The sequence below is a fragment of the Vanacampus margaritifer genome, chromosome 1 (assembly GCF_051991255.1).
Source record: "Vanacampus margaritifer isolate UIUO_Vmar chromosome 1, RoL_Vmar_1.0, whole genome shotgun sequence".
NCBI classification, from domain to species: Eukaryota; Metazoa; Chordata; class Actinopteri; order Syngnathiformes; family Syngnathidae; genus Vanacampus; species Vanacampus margaritifer.
The window spans coordinates 62810716-62834113 of NC_135432.1; the positions used below are offsets into that span (position 1 = coordinate 62810716).

Genomic DNA, 23398 nt, shown 5'->3' on the forward strand with positions numbered 1-23398 from the left:
GAAGTTGAACAAACTTCTTTTTTTTTTTTAAGGTGGCATGCACTAAGATGTGGATTTTTAAAAGTTTAGGAATGGGACCGTGTTAATAGCATTCACAAGTATCTTTTATCTTTTCTCCCAGTTGCGAGCGGAGGTTGGCTGCCTCCAGGGAGAGTTGGAGGGCAAACGCTCCGAGATGGAAACTCTGGACACTCTCCTCCAAAGACGGGAGCGCGAGAGTCAGGAGGGAGGCAACCTTCTCAAAATGCTCACCGATGACTTGCAGACCACCAAAGAGGAGAGGTTTGTCTTCATTCATGTGGTGTTGCTAGGACTGTTTTGCACAGCGCGAGCTGGCATCTGTTACGCATACCAACCGCTCAGTTTCAGTTTGCAAGTGACCAGCAGAGCATTTAACAGTAACATTACCCTACACTTAATCCAACTTATTTTTACATTTGTGTAATGGTTGGATTGAGTGTCAATCAAGCAATGCAATTTAATGGTTCATTTTATAACGTTACATTTTTAAACATTTTCAGTGTTTGGAAAAAATTTATATTTTCCAAGTGACTTTTTTTAAAATTTACATTCTCTGTACTAAAAACACATTTATGTGAAAGTTAAGCAGAGTTATTGTGTCTAAGGGCACAGGAGAAATAAAGAAAATCTCAGAAAGGGAAAATAAAAATCAAGTCATATTTGCTTTTTCTATTGGCAAAGGAAAACTTAATTGATCAAAATTAAAAATGAGAATTTTGTGATTTCATTTTTTTTATGATTATCTTGTGGCTTCTTTTTCTACGTATAGACACAAACTGCACCAGGCCAACGACAAGCTGAAGAAGGTATTGATGGAGATGCTTCGTAGCACTATTGCTACTGAAGAGCTGATTGGCCAAAAGATTAACACCAGGAGCAAAATGTCAGAGGAATCTGTCCATCAGAGGACCTCGTTAGTAAATAAAGATGCACAAGAATCAGGTCAGTCATTGTTTTGTTTTTATTTTTTTCTCAACATGTGGAGTTGACAGCAGTTTGGCAGTCACTTGCCGATTTGAATAATCAATTAACACTCTTGTTTCAATAGGCATTTCGGTTGCAGATATGTCTCTACCCGAGGACTTGGAGCTAACCCACCAGCTCTGTGAGAGTCTGCTAGTTTCGGACATGAACATTAATCCTGAGGGAGAGGAAGCATCCATGAATGCTTGCAGCCGACTGCGCCATACAGTCGATACGCTACTGGATCTGCTGAACCAGGCCAATGCACAGGTACTTTACCACTGTGCATTTAATTTCCTAAAATCCCAGATTTACTGAAATTTGATGTGATGAAATGGGTTGATGCAGTGTGAAACAGATGTTTTGAACTTAAACTTGTATTTCAAGGTACCACTGTAACCCTGCCACAATAAAATGAACTACACAATTTTTCCCATTTGGCATACACTTAATAAATCAGACCCTGTGCGTTCAGGAAAAACATTGCTCTCCAGTTGTTGAACGCTACTTAACCCGCTTGTAATCCTTCCCCCAACTGCAGCTGGAGCAGACGCATAACGTCCACTTGTGTCTGGAGGAGAGGTTCGCTCAAGGCCAAGCAGATTTAGCCCAACTCCTCGAGCAACACAATCTCTTGTTGGTCCAGATTGACCAGGAGGTGAAGTTGAAGAGTGAGCTGGAACTGGAACTCCACAAGGCTGAGGGTGAGCGCAGTATCTGCTCTAGAACCTTTTGATTTAGTTCAACTAGCCAAATTATTGTTAAAGCCAATATATTATATTAGGGTTTAGCTTTAGCACTAGTCTGCTTCGCATTCTTGGCTTTCCTGCATGTTTTGCCGAAACTTGTGTTTTTTTTTTTTCTCCGGGAACACATTCTACTATATTGCAATGACGATATGAAATTGATTCATTAGGGCTGGGTTTAAAAAATAAAATAATCTATCAAGTCAATTTTCCTTTTTGAACCTCATATTGATTCATAAAACTATGAATCAATTATTTCATCTTTAATATTTTCCCATAAATTCATAAGAAAATAGAATTTTAAAGGCCAGGTTTTTTTTGTTGTATCTTACTATTTTCTTGAAATTTATTGTTCACATGAATTTAAAAGTATTATCTTACATTTATGAAAGACCTGACTTACTGAACTTTAAGACCGTTCAGAATCTTTATTTACAATTATTGAATTACGGAAATATTTTCATCTCATCCTTGCTGGTTACGTTAACGTTAATCATTTAACCAGTTACGACCTCTGCAAAATTTAATTGGAAATGGAATTTGGAGTTTTTAATCAATTCCCTTGATTTTTAAGAAGAATTAATGTTCATTAAATTATTGAATTGAATCGAATCTGGAAAAATCGAATCTGGAAAAATCGAATCGAACCGAACTCTTGTGAATCCGAATCCATTGAGGAAATTAGAATCGATACCCAGCCCTACGATTCATGGTTCTGCACTATTTTAAGCCATGAATATTTTTTCAATTTCAAAGTAACAATGCGCCCATCGTGATCCCTTTAGGGCTCCTGGAGGGTTACGTGGCTGACAAGGCTGGTCTGGACGAAGCTTTGTTACAGAAGGAAGCTCAAGAGGAGCGCTTAGTGGAGGAGCTGGAGGACCTCCGGAGACAAGCGCACCGGACGGAGGGCCTGTGCGCCGAGCTGGAAAACCTGCGAGCCAAACATCAAGAGCTGAGCGAGGAGCACGCTGCGCTCCTGCGTCAGAAGGAGCACCTCTCCGCCGGCCTCGGGGAGAGGGAAAAGGGTGAGCGGAGCAACAAGCCTGAAAATGTCCTCTTCAGCGAGCGAGTTTTGGCGTGCGCTTATGTAACGGGCCTGCTCAGATGTGTCTTCTCTCCTCCAGGCCATTGGCTCAATTTAGATCCTGCTGCCAGTTTGTGGGTCAGAGTATGTGTGCGATGCAGGAGGTGGGGAGACTGTGTGTGCTGTGTGTTTTGGTTGCTTTTATAATGCCGTCATTGCTAGTATGCTCGCGTGTGGCAGAGGCACTTGGAGTGTAATGTTCTTTATTCCTTTCCTTTCCATTTTCAAATTTGCTGCTTTTTTTGACGATGTACAGCTAGGGTTGCTGGGTGCGGAAATTTTGTGGTACCGGTAAGTTAATGGAAAGTTTTAGGATATATTTCCATGAGAAGTTGAGCTGGAAAATTTTGGAAATGTTCCCGTTTGGAAATATTCAATTAGAGTTGACTGGGATTATTCAATGGAAAGACATCATATTCAATGCATATTTTTATGAATATTAGGGCCTGACTGGTTTTATTTATTTGATTTGATTTTTTTTAAATTCTGGTATTTGGCTAAATAAAATTCTGATTACTGATTAATCAGCAGATTAATAAAAAAATATAAACTGCATGAAATAACCTATTTTTTGGGTCCTGTAACTCTTCCAACACTAAAGATGTGAATATTTGTGTATGTGTGTATGTATATGTGAATACACGTCACATTCTTGCAAGTGAAAAGACCTAAAATTGATGGCCCTATAAGCAAACATAGTTTTTAGAAATAAGTACTTCATACATTTAAGTAAACTTTACAGCTGATTAAGAAGATATGCACATTTGGGAATATAACTAAAGCTTTTGACATCTTCAGAAAATGAATGGTGTTTTCTTATCAAAAGATAACCTTCAATTTTGTAGATTCCATTAATTCCCATGGAAAGTTTCCATCTTTGAATATTTCCAGACATTTGCAACCTTACTATATGATTAAGTGTTGATTACCTAGCATGCCATCTTGCTTGGATATTAAGGCATCTACATTCCATTACCTCCCACCTCCCAAAGGTCTGCTGGCAGAGACGGAGCGCTTGACCCAGGACCGGCTGGATTTACAGCGGCAAGCCGAGAAGAACCACAGCGCTCTGTCACAGCGCCTCCGGACTTTAGAAAGGGAACTGGAGGAGCAGGAGACCAAGGGCCTGGAAAAGGAGTTTCGTCACAAGAACCACGCTGAAGATCTCAACCAACAAGTGCAAGCGCTGGAGAAACAGCTTAAGCACAATCGGCAGTTCATAGAGGTAAAATTCTTCTTTCCATGCAGGCGTCATATTAGAACAGATTAACGTTGGTGGAGGTCTCCATGGATGTTGGTCAGCTTCACATAGAGCAAGCCATTTTATTCTCATTTAGACCAACAAATCTTGGCTGTGTAGCTGCTTTGCTGAGTCATTTATAATGCTGCTCATCCCTGCATTTGCTTATGTAGATAAAAAAAAATACAAAAACTTATAAAGCTAAAACTAAATGCAGTAAACCCACACCGATTCGCAAATAGCCATTCCCGTAGAGGATCATCAAGGAGGTGGAATGGTAAACATCTAAAAGGTCTAGATCGTTATTGGCAGTAGTGGAAGTTAACAGCTGATCAGCTTCCTGCGAGCTTAATGTGGTGCAGAGAATTGATGGATGGTTTCTTCGAGACAAGAATAATCAACAATCAGCTCATCAATGATGTCATCATGTGCCGTAATTTACTTTTTCCATTTGTGTTCACACAGGAACAAGCCGTCGAGCGTGAGCACGAGAGAGACGAGTTCCAGCAGGAGATCCGACGGCTGGAGAGTCAGCTCAGGCAGACGGCCGGCGGAGAGGTCAAAGGGCACAGGGTGAGACCCCCACCCCCCCCCCCCCCCCTCGTCTTAACCATACTATATTATTTTTATTACAAGAAAAAAACTATCCAACATGAGAAAGATGAGAAGTGCATGAATGTGTGTTGTAGTTAAAGAGCTCTAAACCCAGTGCCTGATGGTGTTTGCTAGAGGTTGGAGTGATGAAACAAAGCTTGACTTTTGCATTGTGTTTATTCCTGTGCTGAATGGACTGCTGTAGTTTGAGGACTTGGTTCTGCAGGTATGGACTCCCAACGACAGCGTATTTTTCCGAATCTTGTGCATGGCGTGCATTGTTGCCTCATTATCATTCCTCTTATGCCATCTTTCTTAGTGTTTGTCGTGGCCCCTTTCATCAGTCATGTCGCATGCATTCATTTTGCTTCCTCCTTGCCTGATTGCTCCTTCGCCGCCTTGTCGCTACTTCCTTTTGAATAGCTTGACTTGATCATTCTCTCCCAGACGCTCGCTGCTCATCTGGAATGGCTCCTTTTTAGTTACAAATAATATACAGTGGAACCTCTGACGTCAAATGTTGTGCTCTTGAGGGAAGATAATTTAATATGACTCAAAAGAATATCTAATGAAGATGCAAGGGTCAGTTTGGACCTTAAAGAAATTCAGATTTCCAATTGTACCCAAATGGAAATGGTTTTGCAATTGGAACTGGAAATCGTTATTTCTGACTTTGGAGGTTCCACTAAGGCTTCCAATTCCATTGCTATGTTGTAGTAGCTTCCCTATCACACTGCCTCATTCTGCCGCCCGTTTACACCTTCCAAGGTGGAGAGTCTGCAAGCCATCATCAAAGACAAGCTGGAGGACCACGCCTCCTTAGCGGGGGCCAACCAGCAGGCGCAGAGAGAGCTCACCGAGCGCAACGAGGAGATCGACAAGCTGGCTGCGCGAATCCGTGAGCTGGAACAAGCGTTGCTCAGTAGCGCTGAGTGTAACAGAGCCGTCGGCCAACTGGAACAAGAACTTCACCGGGCCAAGTTGAGGGAAGAGGAGCTCACGCAGGATAAGCAGGCCCTGGAACAGCAGCAATTGTCCAACAGGCTTCAGATATCGGCGCTGCAGTCCAAACTGGATGAGACGAGACATTGTTACCACGACAACACACGGGAACCCACCCAGGAGCTCAGGGATGCTCTGGATGCGGCGCAGCAAAGCCTGCAAAGCAAGGAGCAAGAGGTATGCGTGCATTTTGTCTTCAGTCCGCAGATATATGAAATTACGAATGGCTGTCGCTCAGAGCCGTGTTGTTCTCTTTGCCAAACTCTTCCACCTCTGAGCTTGGCTCCTCATGTGCTAGAAATGCTTCATGCCGAAGTAAAAAGTATTTGGAATGTACCATACTTCCTGTTTGGAGGTTGTGCAGTTCTAAACGCAAACCCAGGATTGAAAACCTATCCTAGTTTGAAACACTAAACCATGATTAAAACCTTAACCCCCGGCTTAAAACCCTAACCATTTCTTTGACGTCCTGTAAACTTATGTGCATGTTTTAGCAAGTATAATTTTTGGCTAATAAGCTGGTAAATATTAGGCGGACGTCCTGCTGGGCCAACTGGACAACGTGCAGAGGGACTTAAGCATTAAGGAAGCAGAGCTGAAACATCTCACACTCCAGCTGGAGCGACTCACCAGCGAGAACACAGCACATGTTAATGAGCTCCAGGAGCAGATTGACGCCCTCAAGGTAGGCTTGTACAAAAAAAATTAAAAAATCATTTTTTTAAACGTGTTCTTGTCTGACAGCCTTTTCTTTTTTTAAACCAGGACCATGTGTCCACCCTCAGCATTCTAGCAGAGGAAAAAGAGGTACAAAGATCGGTGGAAGACCCGAAAGAGGAGACCCTCCCCACTGCTCTACTGCAGGAGAAGAACCAGGAGATTGACCACCTCAACGATGAGATTCAAAGGCTGGAACAGGAGCTGGAGAACACCAATCATAAGGTCTTAATTACACAGAATAAAGCCTAAAACCTTTTTTTTTTGTCAAGTACATAACTCTGCATGTGTTTATTAGTTGTCATAGTTGTCTTAGTTTTGATGCCTTATGTGAGAATCTCCAATGTATATATATTCATGAGATAAAGTAAATGTATTGAATGAGAAGGTGTCCAAACGTGCAAAGACTTAACAACTATGTAGTCTCAATTCTTGTGATATAATGTAAAAGTGTTCACCATTTCAGTTTTCTTGATTGAGTGTGGCAGTGTCGAAAACTGAGCCCAGTAACACACTTTGACACTTTGTTACATGTAGGCATCAGAAAGATGCTAGATGAAGTAGCATCCATTAGTAATACAAGCATGTAAACAAGATCCTTATTAAATCAACATTTTAAATATCTTAACAATTTAAGATCATAAAATAAGCCATTTAACTGAATGGCTCAGCCGGTGCATTTGTTGGCAGCTCACACAGTGTCATACAGTCAAGGCAAAGCCTCGGCCAATCATGAAAGCCCATACTGTACCTAGGCTAAGTGCCAACTCTTGATTTGTGTTTGACATTTTTGCACTTATTGTCTCAAAAGGATCTGGAAGCTGAACTCCACGACCTGAACTCGCAAGTGGAGCATCTCCAGTCTGAAATCGCCAGGTTGCGCCAGGACAGGGGGGAAGAAGAGGAGCGCCTCCACGAGGTGATCAGCACGCTGCAGGCGGAGCTCTCCACGCTCGGACCCAATGTGTGCGAAGTAAGCGACTCGCAGGACGGCGACAGCATCAATCCCTCGCCGGTTCCGAGCCCCGAGCCCCGAGGCGGGCCCAGCAGCCTGAGGCAGGAACTCAGCTTGAATCACTCGACCCCTTCTCAGCCGCTCCGCTCACGCCTCAAGGCGCTTCAAAGTCAGCTGGAGACGGCGGTGGCGGAGAAGGAGGGATTGGAGCGTTTGCTGCTGACTCAGGAGGAAGAGTACAGAGGGCACGGCGAAGAGTTTGGCCGAAGGCTGATGGCGGAGAGGGAGAAAGCGGACGAGCTCCGAGGCCTGCTCACTCTCAAGGAGGCTGAGCTGAAGGGCACCGACGAGGAGAGGAGCACGTTCAGACTGCGAGCAGAGCAGGCAGATGTCCTGCAAAAAGAGAGAGACCACCTCAGCTCACTTCTTACTCAACTTCAACAGAAGGAGAAAGACTTAATGAGAGAAGTCGAGGGTTTAAAAACCAAAGAACAGGAAATGAAGGCTGACAGCCTGACTCTAGAAGCACAAATCCAGGAGCTACAAGTCGAAGTGGCGGACAGAGACCAGGCCATCGCCGAGGGGCAGACCAGGGTGGATGCACTCGAGACGGTCAAGGCAGAGCTGTCGGATGAACGCGAGGCACTCAGGAGGAGGGAGGGGCAGCTCCAGGAGGAAATTGAAAGGCTCAGAGAAGAGGTCGACACACTGAGGGCCCGCGTTGATGAGCTCTCTGCTCACTTCCTGGAAAAGCAGACTAGTCAAGAGGATGCTCAAAAGGAGGTGCTGGTGAGTCTATTTTCCTCACAAAAAAAAACATTACAATCGATGAAATAAAGTAAAGAAATGTTGCCACTGTTAAAATTCAAGTTCTGTCCTTTTTTTTTTTTTTACCAGTTGAACCTTTTTTTGTATTTATTAATTTTGTATTTGCAAATTGATGCCACAAGATAGTTGGAAAGCACTTAATTAAGATAGAGAGGATCATAGAGCACAATGCATTTTCTAGAATGTACACCATCATGAACCCATGTTACATAAATGTCTTTTCACTAGCCAGATTGCAAAGGAATGACGCTTGCACAAAGCCACTATTGGTTCATTTAACCATAATTGATGTCAGATTGACTTCTTTAGCTAATTATTTGAGACTGAAGCAATAGCACCCCTACTGGTTTCAACTGTGTATTGCACTCCATTTTGCCTTACTTCTTTCAAAACATGATTACTCAGCCAGATTTAATTAATCAAGTCTATATGTAGCTCGAGTGAAGATGAGCTTTAAGAAACAGTAATATATGAAAAAAAAGAAACTTGTGCTTTATTTCGGAAATTGTGTAGTTAATTCTAATATAAATACTTGTAAAGCTGATGGAATCAGCTGTTATAGTATACTGCACTGTTCATATTTTCTCCACTTGTGGCCACAAGTCCCATTTTGGGGGTAAGGATTCAGGGAGGTAATTCCTTTCTGCCACTTAAAAAGAAGAAATAACTGCATGTGGTGCAGCTGTGCTAACACCAGAAACACATCTGGTTGTAGTTAGGGCGGAAGGAACGTCACGGCAGCGTCGCAGAGGAAGTGACTTTAAAACGAGGAAGTTGATAGAAGATACGAGGGTAGCACTTGTTTTTTTAAAGCTATACCCATTTATTACTGGGAGATTTTTGTTAGCCGAGAAAGCAATTTTGGGTTATGTTGGACTGCTTCGTGTCTCTGTAATGTGATCCAGCTAAGTTCACAGTGCGGTAAATATAAAACCAAATCACATCTGTTGTCATTGATGAATAATGGTGCTTGTTGAAGTACTAACTGGAGACCTACCCAAGAAAGGAAGAAGTTAATGTTGTTGAATCACGGACTAAATGCTAATGAGACTTTACTCTCTGTCAGACCCATGCTGAGGAGACTCTGGCTAAAGCCGATGCCGCCTTAAGGCAGAGGGAGACGGAGCTGGCGAGACTGACGGCAGACCACCAAGCCCTGAGGGAACAGTTGACTACTGTGAAACAAGACTTAAACAGCAGCACTCAAAGAGCTGAACAACTTTTTGAAGAAGGACAGGTAACCACCAGGCACTGAAAATGCTGTTCCAGCATGAGATGTTGCAAGGTTATAAAAGGCAACTTGTTTTGCACTCTGGTGTGGTCACATGACACAGAAGACATGCTCATTTACCACCTTACTTGCAATGTTTTGATTGTTTTGCTATCATGACTTAGAAGTCTTTTACATACAAGTATTTATTGTAACTAATTAAAACAAGTAATGTAAAATGTAAGAAAGTGAAAAGCTGAAAATTAAAAAAAATATTTTTAGTGTAATAATGGCAACTCCAATCAATTTTACATTCTTAAATGTGCTGATATTTTTAAAATTGGAATTGTTTGAATTGGTTGAGAAAAGTGGAAGGATGAGGTAAAGACTGAAAAACGTCTACATTCTTTTGGTTATTTTATCCTGTGAAAATTTGGAGCACTGAAAAGCACATTGAGTTGCCTTGCATATGAAATGTGCTACATAGATAAAGTAAGAATTTGGATGATGTGAAAAATAACGTCTTAATAGAGACTTGAAATGTGGATGTTCAAATGTCTTCATTAATTTTTAAACTTTGTCATATAGAAAATGTGAAATACAAAAATGGTTTGAATTATTTTTATTTATTAACTCTTTGACTGCCAAAAACGTTAAATAACGTTTAGTAAAATCCTATGGAGTGCCAAAGACGTTAAAAGACGTTTGTTTCAAAACAGAGGTGAAACTAACCATTTTCTATTGTTGATTACTGAAAAACGGAATAAGGAAGAAACAAACTTTTTTTTCTGATGAAAGATGAGAGTCCAATCTTTCATTTGGTAGTATGTGTGTTTCCATAGTCCAAACACATAATTTTCTATGGACCTTGAAAGATCAGACAAAATGCTTAAATTGACTGGCACCCACGGCATCCCTTTTCTGAAAACGTCTGGCAGTCAAAGAGTTAAATAGAGTAATATGGAAGGATGACTTCAATTTTAGGAAAAAAATGTCTCCTTTTCGTTTTAATGAAATTATTTTTCAATGAACATTTTGAATTGTTGGGAAAAAAGTAATGATTACTTTACTGATGGTTTGGCGTACGTTCGTTTCAGACAAATGAATGGAACTCTGCCTGAAACCGAGGACTCCCCCGTACAGCATGCACATGCTTTTGTGTTGATACCTGACTGAACTTTCCCTTTTTCTATTTTGTCATTAGAGCAAAGACCGCGCTGTAGCCGACTTGGAGAACAACAACCGCCTGTTGAAAGTGGCGCTCGAACGCCTACAGGAGGATCTGGCTGCGCAAGGGGAGACGCTGGCCTACCAGCAAAGCAGACAAGAGAGTTGCCAACTGGACACGTTTGCTTACCACAAGGGAAGCTCACACACGGGTGAGTCCTTGATGACTTTGACAGAACATCCGTGGCATGGTCATTATTTTATTTTATTTTTATTTTTTAATAACCTGTCCTGTTTCATGCAGTATCATGAATCGGTATGCCTTTTCATGACGGAACAGTTTTGCTGTAAAAACTACTTAAAAGCTTTCAATCTTAATCTGTAATGATTAAAAATATAATGTCCGTTAAATTTACCTTCCAGATGTTTCTCAAAGAGGCTTCGGGGACGTGGTGAGACTTTACCGTGACAACACATCACTGAGTTCCCCGGAGATGTTGCGGCACCTGGAGTGCTCCGAAGATTTCCTCCAAGAACACTTTCACGCGTCGACTCTGGCCTCTCATCTGTCTGAGCTGAGCGCGCTCGACCCGGGCCGCCCTCAGGTCAACAAGTCCCACGTGCTGGCGATGGAGCTGCCTCCCTCCAGAACCATCACCCCGGAACACACCACACAGAGCAGCCACTCCCCTCGGTCGCTCTCCGTCTCGGACAACTTCTCCGTTGTGGACTCAGTCAGTGCAGATAAGGTACGTACCCACAATAAGTCCAAGTGCATTTTTTTGTAACAAATGATTAGTTATTGTAGTGGCCTACAAAATGAACGAGTATCTGCTTTTTTTTTTTTTTTTTTTTTTTAATATCTGCTTTCATCAGACTGTATATCAATGTTGTGTTTCTTTGAGGTGTGTGATTTGGAAGGACTTGACCTAACGGCACCTCCATCACCGCTCGGCTCCACCTCTTCCATATCGGCGCCAGAATGGGCCAGTGACGGCTACGGCAGCAGTGAGTAGCCGCGAGCGCTCCACCCGCAATGCTGAACTACTGTGAAAGCAACATTCACAGTGGCTTTTCTTTCATTTGTTGCGCTTCAGACGTGAGCTCAGAGCTGGGCGCCAGGCTGCGAGTCGAGTTGGACCAGACTGAGAGGCTGGACGCTCAGTTTGTCGAGTATCTCCGCTGCCGGGGGATGAACCGCACGGCTAACACTGACAGCGCTGCAGGCAGCATGAGCTACAGTGATGACCTCTTGTCTCCAGAACTTCAGGTAGACACTACATGCAGATATGGCTATGGCTAGCACTGTCTAAAAAGGGGCTTTCTATGTCGACATATTTTTGTAGTCAAATTACCAGATTTTTTTTTTACACACAATACGACAGTGTTTGGGAATCACTACTCTAATGTATATTCATGTTTTTAACAGGCCCTGTTGAGGAAAGTGTACCAAGAAAGCTGCAGAATACTGACCCTTTCCCATCGTCGGGCCTCGTCCTCGTTCCAGCCGTCGTACGCGGCAGAATTAAACTCACTCTCGCAGCTCCAGGGGGAAGAGCGTCCCGCTCTCTTGGGCCAGGGGGACAAGCCGTCCTCCAACCCGCCCATGGGCTGGCAGGAGGAGAAAAGAGCCCTGCAGGAGACCGTGATCGCGCTGCGTGAGCTGCTCTGCCGGATGGCACAGACGCATACACGCGTGAGTTTTGAACGTGTGCGTTTTGGAATTGTTGTAAGATGAATTAAATGTAAATTGTAGCCATCATTATTCAGCCTCCCTCCCTAGTGGTGCAATTGGAGCTTTTGACACCCACAATTAAATATGAGTTTGTTATGAAAAGTATAAGTAGCAGTCCATACAAATTAATTAATTTGATCCCCAGTATTCACTTTCCTTTTTATATGTTTGTTTATTTATTTATTGTTGTCCCCCAGGCTGACTCCAGGGGTGATGCTGACAGGCAGCAGCTCCAGGCAGGATCCCAAACAAGAGCAGAGCTGGAGGAGAGCCAGAAGCAGCTGATATGTGCACATGAGACCCAGCAGGAGCAAAAGAACAAAATACAGGCCCTCAGGTACAAAGCACATTTTTCCCTATGAAAATATAATTTTAGATTCCCAATGACATACTCAGAATATTCCCAACTGTGAAAAATAGTGCTTTGTAGTTCATCATTGCTCCTCGTGTAATTGTCATATCTAGTGCTGTCACTATCAAATATTTTTAGAAACTATTCATCTATTTATTATTCAATCGACTAATCAATTTTAATTTTACATTAAAGTGTATTACAAAAGCATTCTTCCCCTGATGACTGTTTATTAATAGTGGTTGGTGTTTACTTTGTATTCTAATAGTGATTAAAAAAAAAAGGGGGATTGATGTTGTACTATGTTACTGGTTCAGTCATTGTTTTACAAAGTAAAGACAGATGTTTGTCATGAAGGACTACAGAAATCAGTAAACAATTACTGTTGATATGCTGAAATGGGAAAATTTTGACAATTTTAAATTAAAATGGCTCCAAACGATTACTCGATTATCAAAATAGATGTCAATTCATTTGATAATCGATTAATTTTGACAGCTCAAATCATATCTGCTAAATTGATCCCACAGGTTGACCATTGAAGAGTATGAACAGACTTTGACGAAGGAACAGACACTGGTCCAGGAGCTCAAGCAACAACTGGAACAAGAACGAGCTGTCAACATGCGGCAAGAAAAAGAGATGGAGCAAAGACTAGAGGTATGACCTAAACCCGTGTGAACGTTCATGAACCGATATTACAGAATGACTGTATTCAGTAGTTCAATCATTCAACACAACACAACACAACTTCATATCATGCTCACCAATAGATAGCATTAGCACCAACTTAAACAACACGTTTTCTCCACCAGGTTATGCGAGCATCTTCTAAGCAGCAGAGGTCCGAGATGTTGGCCCTACAAGGTCTCATGGAGCAGGAGACGGTGACGTGTAGCAACCTGAGACGTGAGCTCCAGATCGAGCAGTCCCGCAGCGCTCTACTGGAGAAGCATTTGGACGACTCGCAGAAGAAGCTCGAAGACCAGCGCCAGCATTCGACCAACCAGCGCGAGGAGAACACCCGCCTCGAACGCCTCTTGACCCAGTCGGAATCCCGTCTGGCCGAAATCCGCTCCAAGCTGGCCGACTCCCACCGGGCGCTCGACGAAGCGCAAGACCGCTGCTCCATGCAAATGGCCGACATCAACCGCAGACACGAAGCCGACGCCGCCCGAGACGGGAAGTTCATCTCCGACATGCGCTCGCAGTTGGAGGAGGAGCGAAGGCGAGGGGAGGAACTCGCGGCCTCGGCGGACAAACTGCGAGCGGAGGTCTTGGAGAGCAGGAGGAGACTGGACGAGGACAAGAGCCGCGAGGAGGCTTTGAGAGAGGAGAAAAGGAAGACTGTCTGTGCTTTGGACGCGCATGGGGCGGAGCTCGGTGAGATGAAGAAGAAGATACAACTGCAGAAGGACAGGGATCTGCAACGGGAGGAAGAATGGGAACGAGAGCGTGAAAAGAGCTGGCAGGAGCAGATGGAAAAGGAGAGACGACTGGAAAGAACCAATAACAAACTGGTAAGATCAATATAGGGGGTTCTTGGATTATTACAGGCCCATCATAAAAGGATTTGCAAGTTAGCGTTTGTCGAATTGTTTTTCATTGGATTGCTTATACGGCCTAGAAAGAGAGCTGAGCAATATGGCCTTAAAATATGTCATAAGCACAGCGTGAAAATGATTCTGCTCATATTGCCGTAGCAGGAATTAAAAGTTGCTTCAAATTGTCACTAAACTGTAACAGCCAAATGGCTGAGTTGGCAACACTCACTTTTATTAACTAGCTCGACCCTGGCCAAGTAAGTGGTTATGCACTTTGAACCACCCAAAAAACAAAACAAACCATCTTGACAAATAAACATAGTTCATAAAATAAAAGTTCACTGATGCTGGCCCCATTGAGCCGTATTAAATATGATGAAATAAGTATGTTCTTGCTTTTTTTTTTTTTTTTTTTTATATTTAATATTCAGTATTTAGAGATTTACCTACTTAAATTGATCAATCGTGATCTTTTCACCATGCTGCACTCCTTTTTTTTTTTTTTTCATGTTTTTTTTTTGCACGTCAGATTAAATCCTTGCGCAATGAATGGCTACACAAAATATAAAGTTGAATGTTAAATATTTAATTAGATTTTATACTGGGAAAAAAAAACTTCTCAACAACCAACAAATGATTTGAAAGACCCTTGACCTTCTTTTTCTTTGCTTTCTCTGAAGCGCGACTTGGAGTTGCTGAGGCAGCAAGACAGGCAACGCGCGGAGGAGCTAGAACGCACTTTGGCCGAGCTCCGGAGAGAAGAGCGGGACATGGCGGCTCAGAGGATGTCGGAGCGGAGTGGCGAACGCTGCCAGGTGGAAGCTGCCAACGCCGGTGGCCAGCAGGTACAAGAACACAATGCCATCTTAAATTGGACCACATTTGCGATATTTTAATTTATGTTTTTTTTTTCTGTTTTTTTGCTTTGTCTTGCGAGCTCAAACCTGGGGTAGGAATACTGTTGGGTGGCAGCGAACTGGTTTTCTCTTAGTTTTCATGTCAAACTAAACCAAACGTCTCTCTCCAAAAGTCTTCTGCGATAGGCTCCCATAACTCTAAATACATAATGCATTTTTTATTTTCTCCATAGATGACGCCCACTCCCTCATCCGGCCCGCTGGAGAAGATGCTGAGCGAGAACGCCGAGTTGACTCATAGCGTGTCGTCGCTGAGGCAAGAGAGGACCGCCCTCAAACATAAAGTCACCCGCCTGGAGCGCCAATTGTACCGCGCCGAGAATGAGCTCGCTAAAGTGGCCACGGAGAGTGAAAATATACCGGTCAACGAAATGGCCCCCAACAAGGTCAGTCGGTCGGCCACAGAGTTTGGTGCGTTTGAATATCGATTTAATCCTGTGGGCTCTATGCTAGCCATTTATGTCCACTTTATTATTTATTTATTTATTTTAAGTTGTGTTGATACAACTGTAATTAAGCTTCCCAAGTTTGGGGATTTTTTTGTCAACTCTTTAAAATAATATACTGTTGTTGACATCAAATTGGGCCTATTGTGGACACTTTTGACCAATTGAAATTCATGAATGAACTATTGGATTGAATCATCATACAATTTGGGTAAAACACCTTCCAGTTTAGTTTTTAATGTTTTTGGTCTATTCTATCAAGTTTTGGACAATGTAGGAATTCAATGTGATATTCTTAAGTTTCGGAAAGAATTTTTTAAAAGCTCACTGCACTCCAATTGAGCAAATGAAATGGCCTTTCTAATTGTATACAGATGGCAGCAAAGCAATCAAAACAGAGGATTACAAAGCTTCCAACACCTTGCATCTAGCATGTACACAATCATGTAAAAAGACTGTATTCAGTATGCATTGTTTATTTTTTAAGGTGTTTTATAACCTGAACATTTGGCCTGAAAACTGAGAAAAATCATAATAAAGGGATACTTTATTCTGATGGCCCTATACAAGCTGAAATAATAATAAAATCCGACAAAAGAATGACAATGTGAATTTGTTACATTTTGTTTCCAGGTGCAGCGTTTATACGAACGCTACCTGCGCGCCGAGAGCTTCCGGAAAGCTCTGGTGTACCAGAAACGCTACCTCCTGCTGCTGCTGGGAGGATTCAAGGAGTGCGAGCAGGCCACCCTGTGCCTGATCGCCACCATGGGGGTACGAGCCTCACCGCCGCCCTCTACCCGGAGGCCCCTCGCAAGATTTCGGTCGGTGGTACGAGTGGTCATCGCCGTCTCCAGGTGTGGATCAAATGAGGGGGGATTAAAGGAAGATTTATTAATGCTTGTAAAACTGAAAAGTAAACGTTTCTCTCACCAGAATGAAGTTCCTAACCAGGAAGTGGCAAAAAGCCATCAGACGATTGCCTGTGTGCGTGAATGCTAATGGCCACGCTACAGGTCAGCTTTTTAGATGTGCACCTTCGATGCCATGTGTGTTTGTGTCACATTTCAAGAGAGGTAGATGGTATGTAGTATGTGTCAGTAGGGTTTCACTCTTTGTGTCCATCCTAGGTTTGAGAGTCGAGGTTTTAAGAGAGCAGCAGCAGCAGCCTCGTTTGAATTCCGAGTCTCCCCCAAACAGAGAGACAGCGTCTGCTCATGTCCCGCCCAGCAAATCACCCTTGAGGATGCACAACAGGTCTGCTCTCCTCACATAGAAACTGCACCACATCTGCCAAATCCAACACTTATAGACTTTACGTGCTTCTGGTTGACAGGAAAGTTTTTGACTGATTTGTAGTGAAATCAAAGTGTTTGGTCAGCTAACACCTTCAATTAAAGTAGATAAATAAATTGTTTCATATTAATTCCTATATCATTTGCCTTTACTGTAGCATAAGCCTACTTAACTCATTCACTCCTAGCCATTTTCACTGAAGCAATCCCCTTCGCTCCCAGCTTTTGACTGATTTTTCAAAGACCCACAGAATATTGTGTTCTTTTGCTATAAAAACATGGAACCTACCAAAAGAAAGATTAGAGTATTTTCTTTCATCAGGAAAAAATATATATTTCTATCTGTTTCCATTTGGCAGCAATTAGCATTAGAATATAGCTAAATTTAATCATTATTCACGTCTATTTAGAACTGTGGGTAAATTAGCTTTGTTTCAACATGGCCCTGGTTGATCTCTTTTGCTCTGCTGCCACCTGCTGTCAATCGTTGTCTGCGTTTGAGAGGCTGCATCAAAGCCTTCTGTATGCCCTAGCATAAAAAAAAACATAAAAATGTATAAATATGTCTTTGAGACACTTAAAACATATAAAACTGAACATATTTATAAATTTTGGGGAGCAAGTGAGTTAAAAGGACCAAGACATTTATGTGTAATAAATCTAATATTTTATTGTAATACAGATTAATATATTGCTGGCATTTGTTAAAAAATAAATAAAAAATGGGAAGATGACCTTGAGGAAAAAAAGAATTGCATAATTACATTGCAATATTGGGGAAAATAGATCATTTTTCAAAATTGTTCAGCTCTACTGACAATCTAAAGGAACCTAAAAAGAAAACACAATTTTTAGCATTAATAATAATGTGCCAGTAAGAAAGAAATGACAATTATGCTAGTAGCCTAACTATGAACAGATGATCTTACTTGTCTTTTTGTAGGTCCTACTCCAGCTCAACTCCGGCCTCCGCAGCAACTTCTCAAGAGCCAGAAAAATCCCTTACCGAATACATCAATCACCTGGAGAAGGTCCAGCAGCGACTGGTCGGTCCCAAGCCAGGTGAGCATTACTTCAAGGCAGCCAGCACCGGTGTTTTTTTTTTAGTCAGTTGGATTCATATTTGGATGTTGCGTCAACACCGGGTTTCTCTCTTGGTGCACACACTTTGTCAGTTTGAATCACAGGAGGTAATCGCGTTATAGGATAAATAAATGTTTAGAAATGATCATTCTTCACAGTATCATTCTGGCCTAACAACCAAGCTTGTGGCTAATTTGCATAAAAGACAAGAGAAACAAGTGGTTGCTAAATATATTTTTAATTGACAAATGTGAAATTAAGTACTTCCTATTATAATATACCTTTGTAAAAATAATAATAATTTAAAAAATGTATGTCTCTGTCTTTGGGGACTTCCAAAGCTCAAACTTCAGGTCAAAAGTTTCCAAAATGTCGATGAATCACATTTAAATGGCCACCACGCTTGACACTAAAGTCTTAAAGATATTGGACCAAATGTTGTGTGGTCTGATAGCAGCACTTAACTCATTTGCTCCCCAAAACATATAAATACGTTATATTTTACATATTTCCCTACTCCCAAAGACGTATTTTTACGTTATTGTTTTGTTCTTGTTTTTTTATGCTAGACTAGAGCAAACAGATGGCTTTGATGCAGCCTCTGAACTGAAGAGAATGCTTGAAGCAATGGTACAAAAAAAGGCCAGCAGGTGGCAGCAGAGTATAAGAGATCAGCCAGGGCCATGTTGCAACAGCCTCTATCCCCCACTGTTTTAAACAATTTCTGAATTATGATGAAACTTAGCTATATTCTAATGCTAATTGCTGCAAAACTGATAGAGATATACTTTTTTCCCTGATGACAGAAGAGACTCTAATCTTTCTTTTGGTAGGTTCCATGTTTTTTTTAGCAATACAACCTTCCAAAATCAGTCAAATCGAGTAAAACAGCCGGGAGCAAAGGGGGTTACTTCAGTGATAATGGCTGTGAGTGAATGAGTTCAATGAAAGCATGCCGCCTCTCACTTTACAAGTAACCAAATCGCACCCAACCCCAATGTCATCCCGGGACCGTGTTGCCAAATGTGCTCTATCGTCCCCCAACCTAGTACAGCAGACACATTTAGTCCCGCCCAGAATCATGGGATGGACTTCACAGGCGGCCTGTTCCCCCGATATGATTGGCTATCGGCAGCGCTGGCTACGGGAGAACAGGACGTGGCTGTACCTGAGCTGCTTGTCGCCTCTTTACCTGCACAGCCAAGGTGAGTGCGAGGGTTGACACCCACGACCCTCCCAGGATGGCTGCCGACGGCCGTTGGGCTCACGTTCAAGCACATTTCCAACTTGTCTCCTGTTATTTCAGTGGATGGATCTTTGTTGGCGACACGGTGGATGACTGGTTAGAATATCCGCCTCACGGTTCAGAAATCATGAGTTTGAATCTGGGCTGCGGCCTTCCTGTGTGGAGTTTTCATGCTCTCCCAGTTCCTGCGTGGGTTTTCTCTGAGTACTATGGTTTCCTTCCACGTACCAAAAACATGCATGGTAGGTTAATTGAATACTCTAAATTGTCCACAGTTGTGTATGTGAGTTTGTTTATACAGTGTGTTCCCTGAGATTGGCCGGCAAACCAGTTCATGATGTACTTTGCCTCTCGCCCAAATTCAGCGGTGGTAGGCTCCAGCACACCCACAACTTAAATAATCGCAAAAAAAGGTTTGCTGACATCTTTAAATAGCACATATTAACACCTGGATTTTTTTTATTTTTATTTAACAACGGGTTTTTCCACTTGAACCAATACTACCTAAGTGACCTTGACTGGTAAGCCTGCTGGGAACAGACTACTTTCATGTCTAGCTGACCCTCCCGTTCTCCTCCCAAAAACCTAACTAGGCAGCATAAAGAATCTTCCTGTGATTCTTACTGCACACTCTCACAGATCATTTATTCTTGCGCTGAAAGACTTCAAATATACAGAAACCCAAAAAGACACATTGTTTTCCAGACTGTTTTATTAAAAAATAAAGATAATAATTACAAAAGAGGAATTGCGAGCACAAAACACATCTGTATTTCAACTTTTGCTGCAAGGTCACCAACGTGAACTGATGGTGTCCGGAAGTTGACTAATTTGCTGCATTGATCTAGTGGTGAAGTCTCTGAAGCACAGAAATAGCTCACATTTTTGCTTGCAACTCAGCTTGATAGTATACAGTTGTAACTTGGAAAACTCACAAGTTGGGACACTTGTAAGTCAAGGTATCAATGTATGTAATTTTTTTTTTTCTGTATTTTTGTCCTGTCAGGTCCTTCTGTTCTCCAGCATGACCCCAAGAAATGATGATTGATGCCGTCCGTGTCTCCCATGTTTGCACCTGTCCATGCCTTATGTCATTGTAATACCCAAAAGTGAGTTTTATACAATAATGTACATACTAATGTGTAATTTTGTGCACATATGATTTTTTCAAGTTTTTCTACGTCTTTTTTTTTGCTATGGATCTCAAAGTTGTGACAGACAAATTACTTTTTCACCACTTATATTAATAGTGTATTTTTGTATTGGTGTTGTACATCACCTAATCTACTAAATGTGTTGTTTTGTGTGTGTGAGTTAAAAAGCACTTGAGCCGTACAGCTGGTTGTACATTGTTCCGGCCATTTTATATAAATGTTTCTATTGTTGTAGTAATAAATATTTTTAAATATGATTTTAGCCTTGGTCTTTGTTTTTATTAGATATCAAAAGCTGACATTAGCATACATCCACACTCTTCCCTCCTTTATCTCCCCCACACAGTTTATTTTTATTTTTATCCTTCAATCCATTCTTCCTCTGTCCAATCTTCTTTCCACCCTTTTCTTCATTCCTCACTTCCTTATTGAATGGATGTCAAAAGGGTTGCAGAATGCTTGTCAGAAAAGCACACTACATAATTCAGAAAACCACTAAGGAAGAAAATAACACCCTACTGTCCTTCCTTCCATTCATCTTTCCTGGCACCCGCTTGTCTTTCTTCAATCCCCCTCCCTTTGGTCCTATTGTCCATCCTTACATCTTTCTTACCGTCCATCCCACTGGTCTTTACTTCCATCCTACCTTCCTTCCTACCATTCTTTGGTCCTATACGTTGATATATTCTTCCATCCTTTACTCCCTCACTTTTTTTCTTTTTTTCCATAAGTGGATTTCTAAAGTACAGTATGAGACTCTTGCTCCACCCCCTCACTAAAATTTGAAATCGGCGCTCAAAGGGGGTGTTGCCTGGGGGATCGCTAGGTTACAAATGGGGAAAGGGTTGGGCGTGGTTTGGCTGTGATTGACAGCAGCGACTCGCGAAGATGCCGTTTAAGGAGGCGTGTACGAGAATGAGCCGGAAGGCAGCCGGGGGTGACTACGTCATGCGGAACAAGTGACGTAGTATGTATCGTCTCGTGTAATGAGAGGACAAACAGCCAAATTGAGTTTATCCCGGTGTGTTACCTGAAGATGGCGCCAAGCACATGGTTTTTGCCCCAAATTTAAAGTTTCGACAATCATGCACTAAAATGTCAAAGTAATGACCAGGAAATGTAGACAGTATTTGGAGACACCAGTTTATACAGTTTGGATGCAAAAAAATAAAAAAAATTAAATAGTGTTGAATTATAATTGAATGTATTTGTGTTATGGGGGGTTTCCCCAAAAAACATGGTTTCGTCATTGTTGTCAATTACGTAATTTGACACGAGATTTCAGCCTCAGCCAATCATTCTCCTAACCTCATCCGCTGTCAACGTGTTAAGATGCGCTCGTTTTAAGACAACAACGACCCCGGTGGGTTCGCAACGTGGTCTCTCCTGTTGGAACAGTGAACTCCGCCCACTCGGTGAAACGAAAGAAAATAACGCCTGGCGCACACCGTGACGCCAGGCTACAAGCTAAGCTAGTTTACATGCAGATCAGTGCTTCTGATACTGTGTCGTTCATCTCTTTCCCCCGTTTGGGCACAACCCCGAAGACCCTGAGACGAAGAGAGACCGTCCTGGCCCGTGTAGAGGACCCGCTTTCCATTTTTTCATATTTGTCTGTGATGTATGAATGGATATTTGACGGAATATCGTCGTTGTTTGAGCCAGCCGCGGAGCAAACCCGCCAAGCTAATAACGGTGAGCTGACAAGCACGATAGCGCGGTGGCGAGGGAGCCACGGCAGACCGGTCAAGAGGAACTACCAGAGGTTAGTAAGTAATAACCGATCAGAAAACACTCGACTGTCATCGATATATTTCCCTGACTAACTTAACTTTGCTTCTGTGGGTGTAGGTAATATAACTACTATTATCCTAGCAAGCTAGCGCAACTTGATGATGATGAGTTCCTAATGGGTGCTATAAGATTCATCAGAAGCGACGTTGACAGATATTCACTTGTATTCGTAATGTAGAAACAGCTAAAAAGTAAAAGCAAATACAGCGCATGAGAATTACTGAGATTTCATTAAATTTAAATCTAAGCATGACTCAGCATGTGGGTATCACTTGTAGCCTAATTATGCCGCAGAAGCATTTGTATAATTTAGAACAGTACACGCAAACAAATGAAATGTTTGTCATTTTGTTTTTCTGTCCCTTTTAGTGTTGATGCTGCAGACAGTCTTGGCCAGAGCGAGGAGGTTGCGGCAAAAAGACGAAGACGAGGTTTGTGTAGTAGGGGGGGGGGGGGGGTCATTACTTTCTTGCACTCTGCAAATGACGTGTTTGATAATTTAATCTTTTTTTTTTAACCAGATGTGGTGATAAGTTTTATCAAGAAGACCGTGGCCGGGGTCGCAAATCTACTCCGGTTGCGCAAACCATTGCTGTCAAGCCCCAACAAGCACGAGCAATTTAAGGACACTCAGGTGGTGGGGGGGGGGGGGGGGGGGGTTGGTTATTTATTTATGTATGTATGTATGTAGGGTGCATGATATATGTTGTCTCTTACCTTACACAGATTCCACTTAATTTGTCAGAAAAATATTGATTGAATACTATCTTCATTATTTCAGTGTTTTTGTTTGGTGTTGTGCAGTCATATTTTTTAAAGTACAAAATGGAAAGTAGATAAAATCCTAGAAGGGGAAAAAAGAAGGACAGACGGCTTGTTTTGAATAATGTCGTTGTCATGCACTTTTTCTGTAAGCAAAGGGGGAGAACCTTAGCTTTTTGAGTAAAACTAACATGGGGCTTTTTGTTGAAAAATAAATAGCTTTCAATAACATCATTTCCTGTGTTGATCCAGTCTGTCACTCTGGGAATCGATGAGCTGCACACGCCGTGGCTGACGAGCTCTGACTGGAGAATGGGTGTGTAAATTATGAACACAAATGCTATTTATTGCTTTCTGTATAATCTGCTGTAATTTGGTTCATTCTCCGCAGATACACCAGGGACAGGAATGAGCGATAGGGCTGCACCTAAGCCTTTCCAGAGCTCCTTGCCTCCTTTAATGAGGAAATTTGGGCAAGTAGTTCATTTTGACAAGGTGGATGAGGACAAAAGGAGCAAAAATGATATGTCCTAAATGTAT

The 23398-nt window shown here is 42.2% G+C and overlaps 2 protein-coding genes across 7 annotated transcripts in view; both read left to right on the forward strand.

Moving 5' to 3' along the window:
* pcnt (pericentrin) overlaps nt 1-20559 on the forward strand; it is a 41074-nt gene extending 20515 nt beyond the window's left edge. For 4 of the 6 annotated variants that reach the window (XM_077559977.1, XM_077559979.1, XM_077559978.1 and 1 more), the window contains 30 exons: nt 122-282; nt 791-963; nt 1070-1254; nt 1526-1688; nt 2516-2758; nt 3810-4042; nt 4523-4630; nt 4857-4877; nt 5420-5830; nt 6186-6338; nt 6419-6595; nt 7182-8114; nt 9220-9390; nt 10568-10742; nt 10954-11279; nt 11436-11538; nt 11628-11800; nt 11960-12226; nt 12463-12602; nt 13148-13277; nt 13433-14137; nt 14842-15006; nt 15252-15464; nt 16158-16381; nt 16461-16540; nt 16655-16781; nt 17763-17881; nt 18957-19107; nt 19209-19390; nt 20155-20559. In XM_077559977.1, the coding sequence (XP_077416103.1) occupies nt 122-282; nt 791-963; nt 1070-1254; nt 1526-1688; nt 2516-2758; nt 3810-4042; nt 4523-4630; nt 4857-4877; nt 5420-5830; nt 6186-6338; nt 6419-6595; nt 7182-8114; nt 9220-9390; nt 10568-10742; nt 10954-11279; nt 11436-11538; nt 11628-11800; nt 11960-12226; nt 12463-12602; nt 13148-13277; nt 13433-14137; nt 14842-15006; nt 15252-15464; nt 16158-16381; nt 16461-16540; nt 16655-16781; nt 17763-17881; nt 18957-19107; nt 19209-19390; nt 20155-20189 (6447 nt within the window). In that variant the 3' untranslated portion in view covers nt 20190-20559. The remainder of the gene's footprint in view (nt 1-121; nt 283-790; nt 964-1069; nt 1255-1525; nt 1689-2515; nt 2759-3809; nt 4043-4522; nt 4631-4856; nt 4878-5419; nt 5831-6185; nt 6339-6418; nt 6596-7181; nt 8115-9219; nt 9391-10567; nt 10743-10953; nt 11280-11435; nt 11539-11627; nt 11801-11959; nt 12227-12462; nt 12603-13147; nt 13278-13432; nt 14138-14841; nt 15007-15251; nt 15465-16157; nt 16382-16460; nt 16541-16654; nt 16782-17762; nt 17882-18956; nt 19108-19208; nt 19391-20154) is intronic. The other 2 variants (XM_077559982.1, XM_077559981.1) reach the window with 2 other exon arrangements.
* Nucleotides 20560-21629: 1070 nt separating this feature from the next.
* The window catches only part of senp2 (SUMO specific peptidase 2), a 6855-nt gene continuing 5086 nt past the window's right edge, over nt 21630-23398 (forward strand). The window contains exons 1-5 of the mRNA XM_077559986.1: nt 21630-22067; nt 22466-22527; nt 22618-22730; nt 23111-23174; nt 23250-23331. Coding sequence (XP_077416112.1) covers nt 21784-22067; nt 22466-22527; nt 22618-22730; nt 23111-23174; nt 23250-23331 — 605 coding nt within the window. The 5' untranslated portion in view covers nt 21630-21783. The remainder of the gene's footprint in view (nt 22068-22465; nt 22528-22617; nt 22731-23110; nt 23175-23249; nt 23332-23398) is intronic.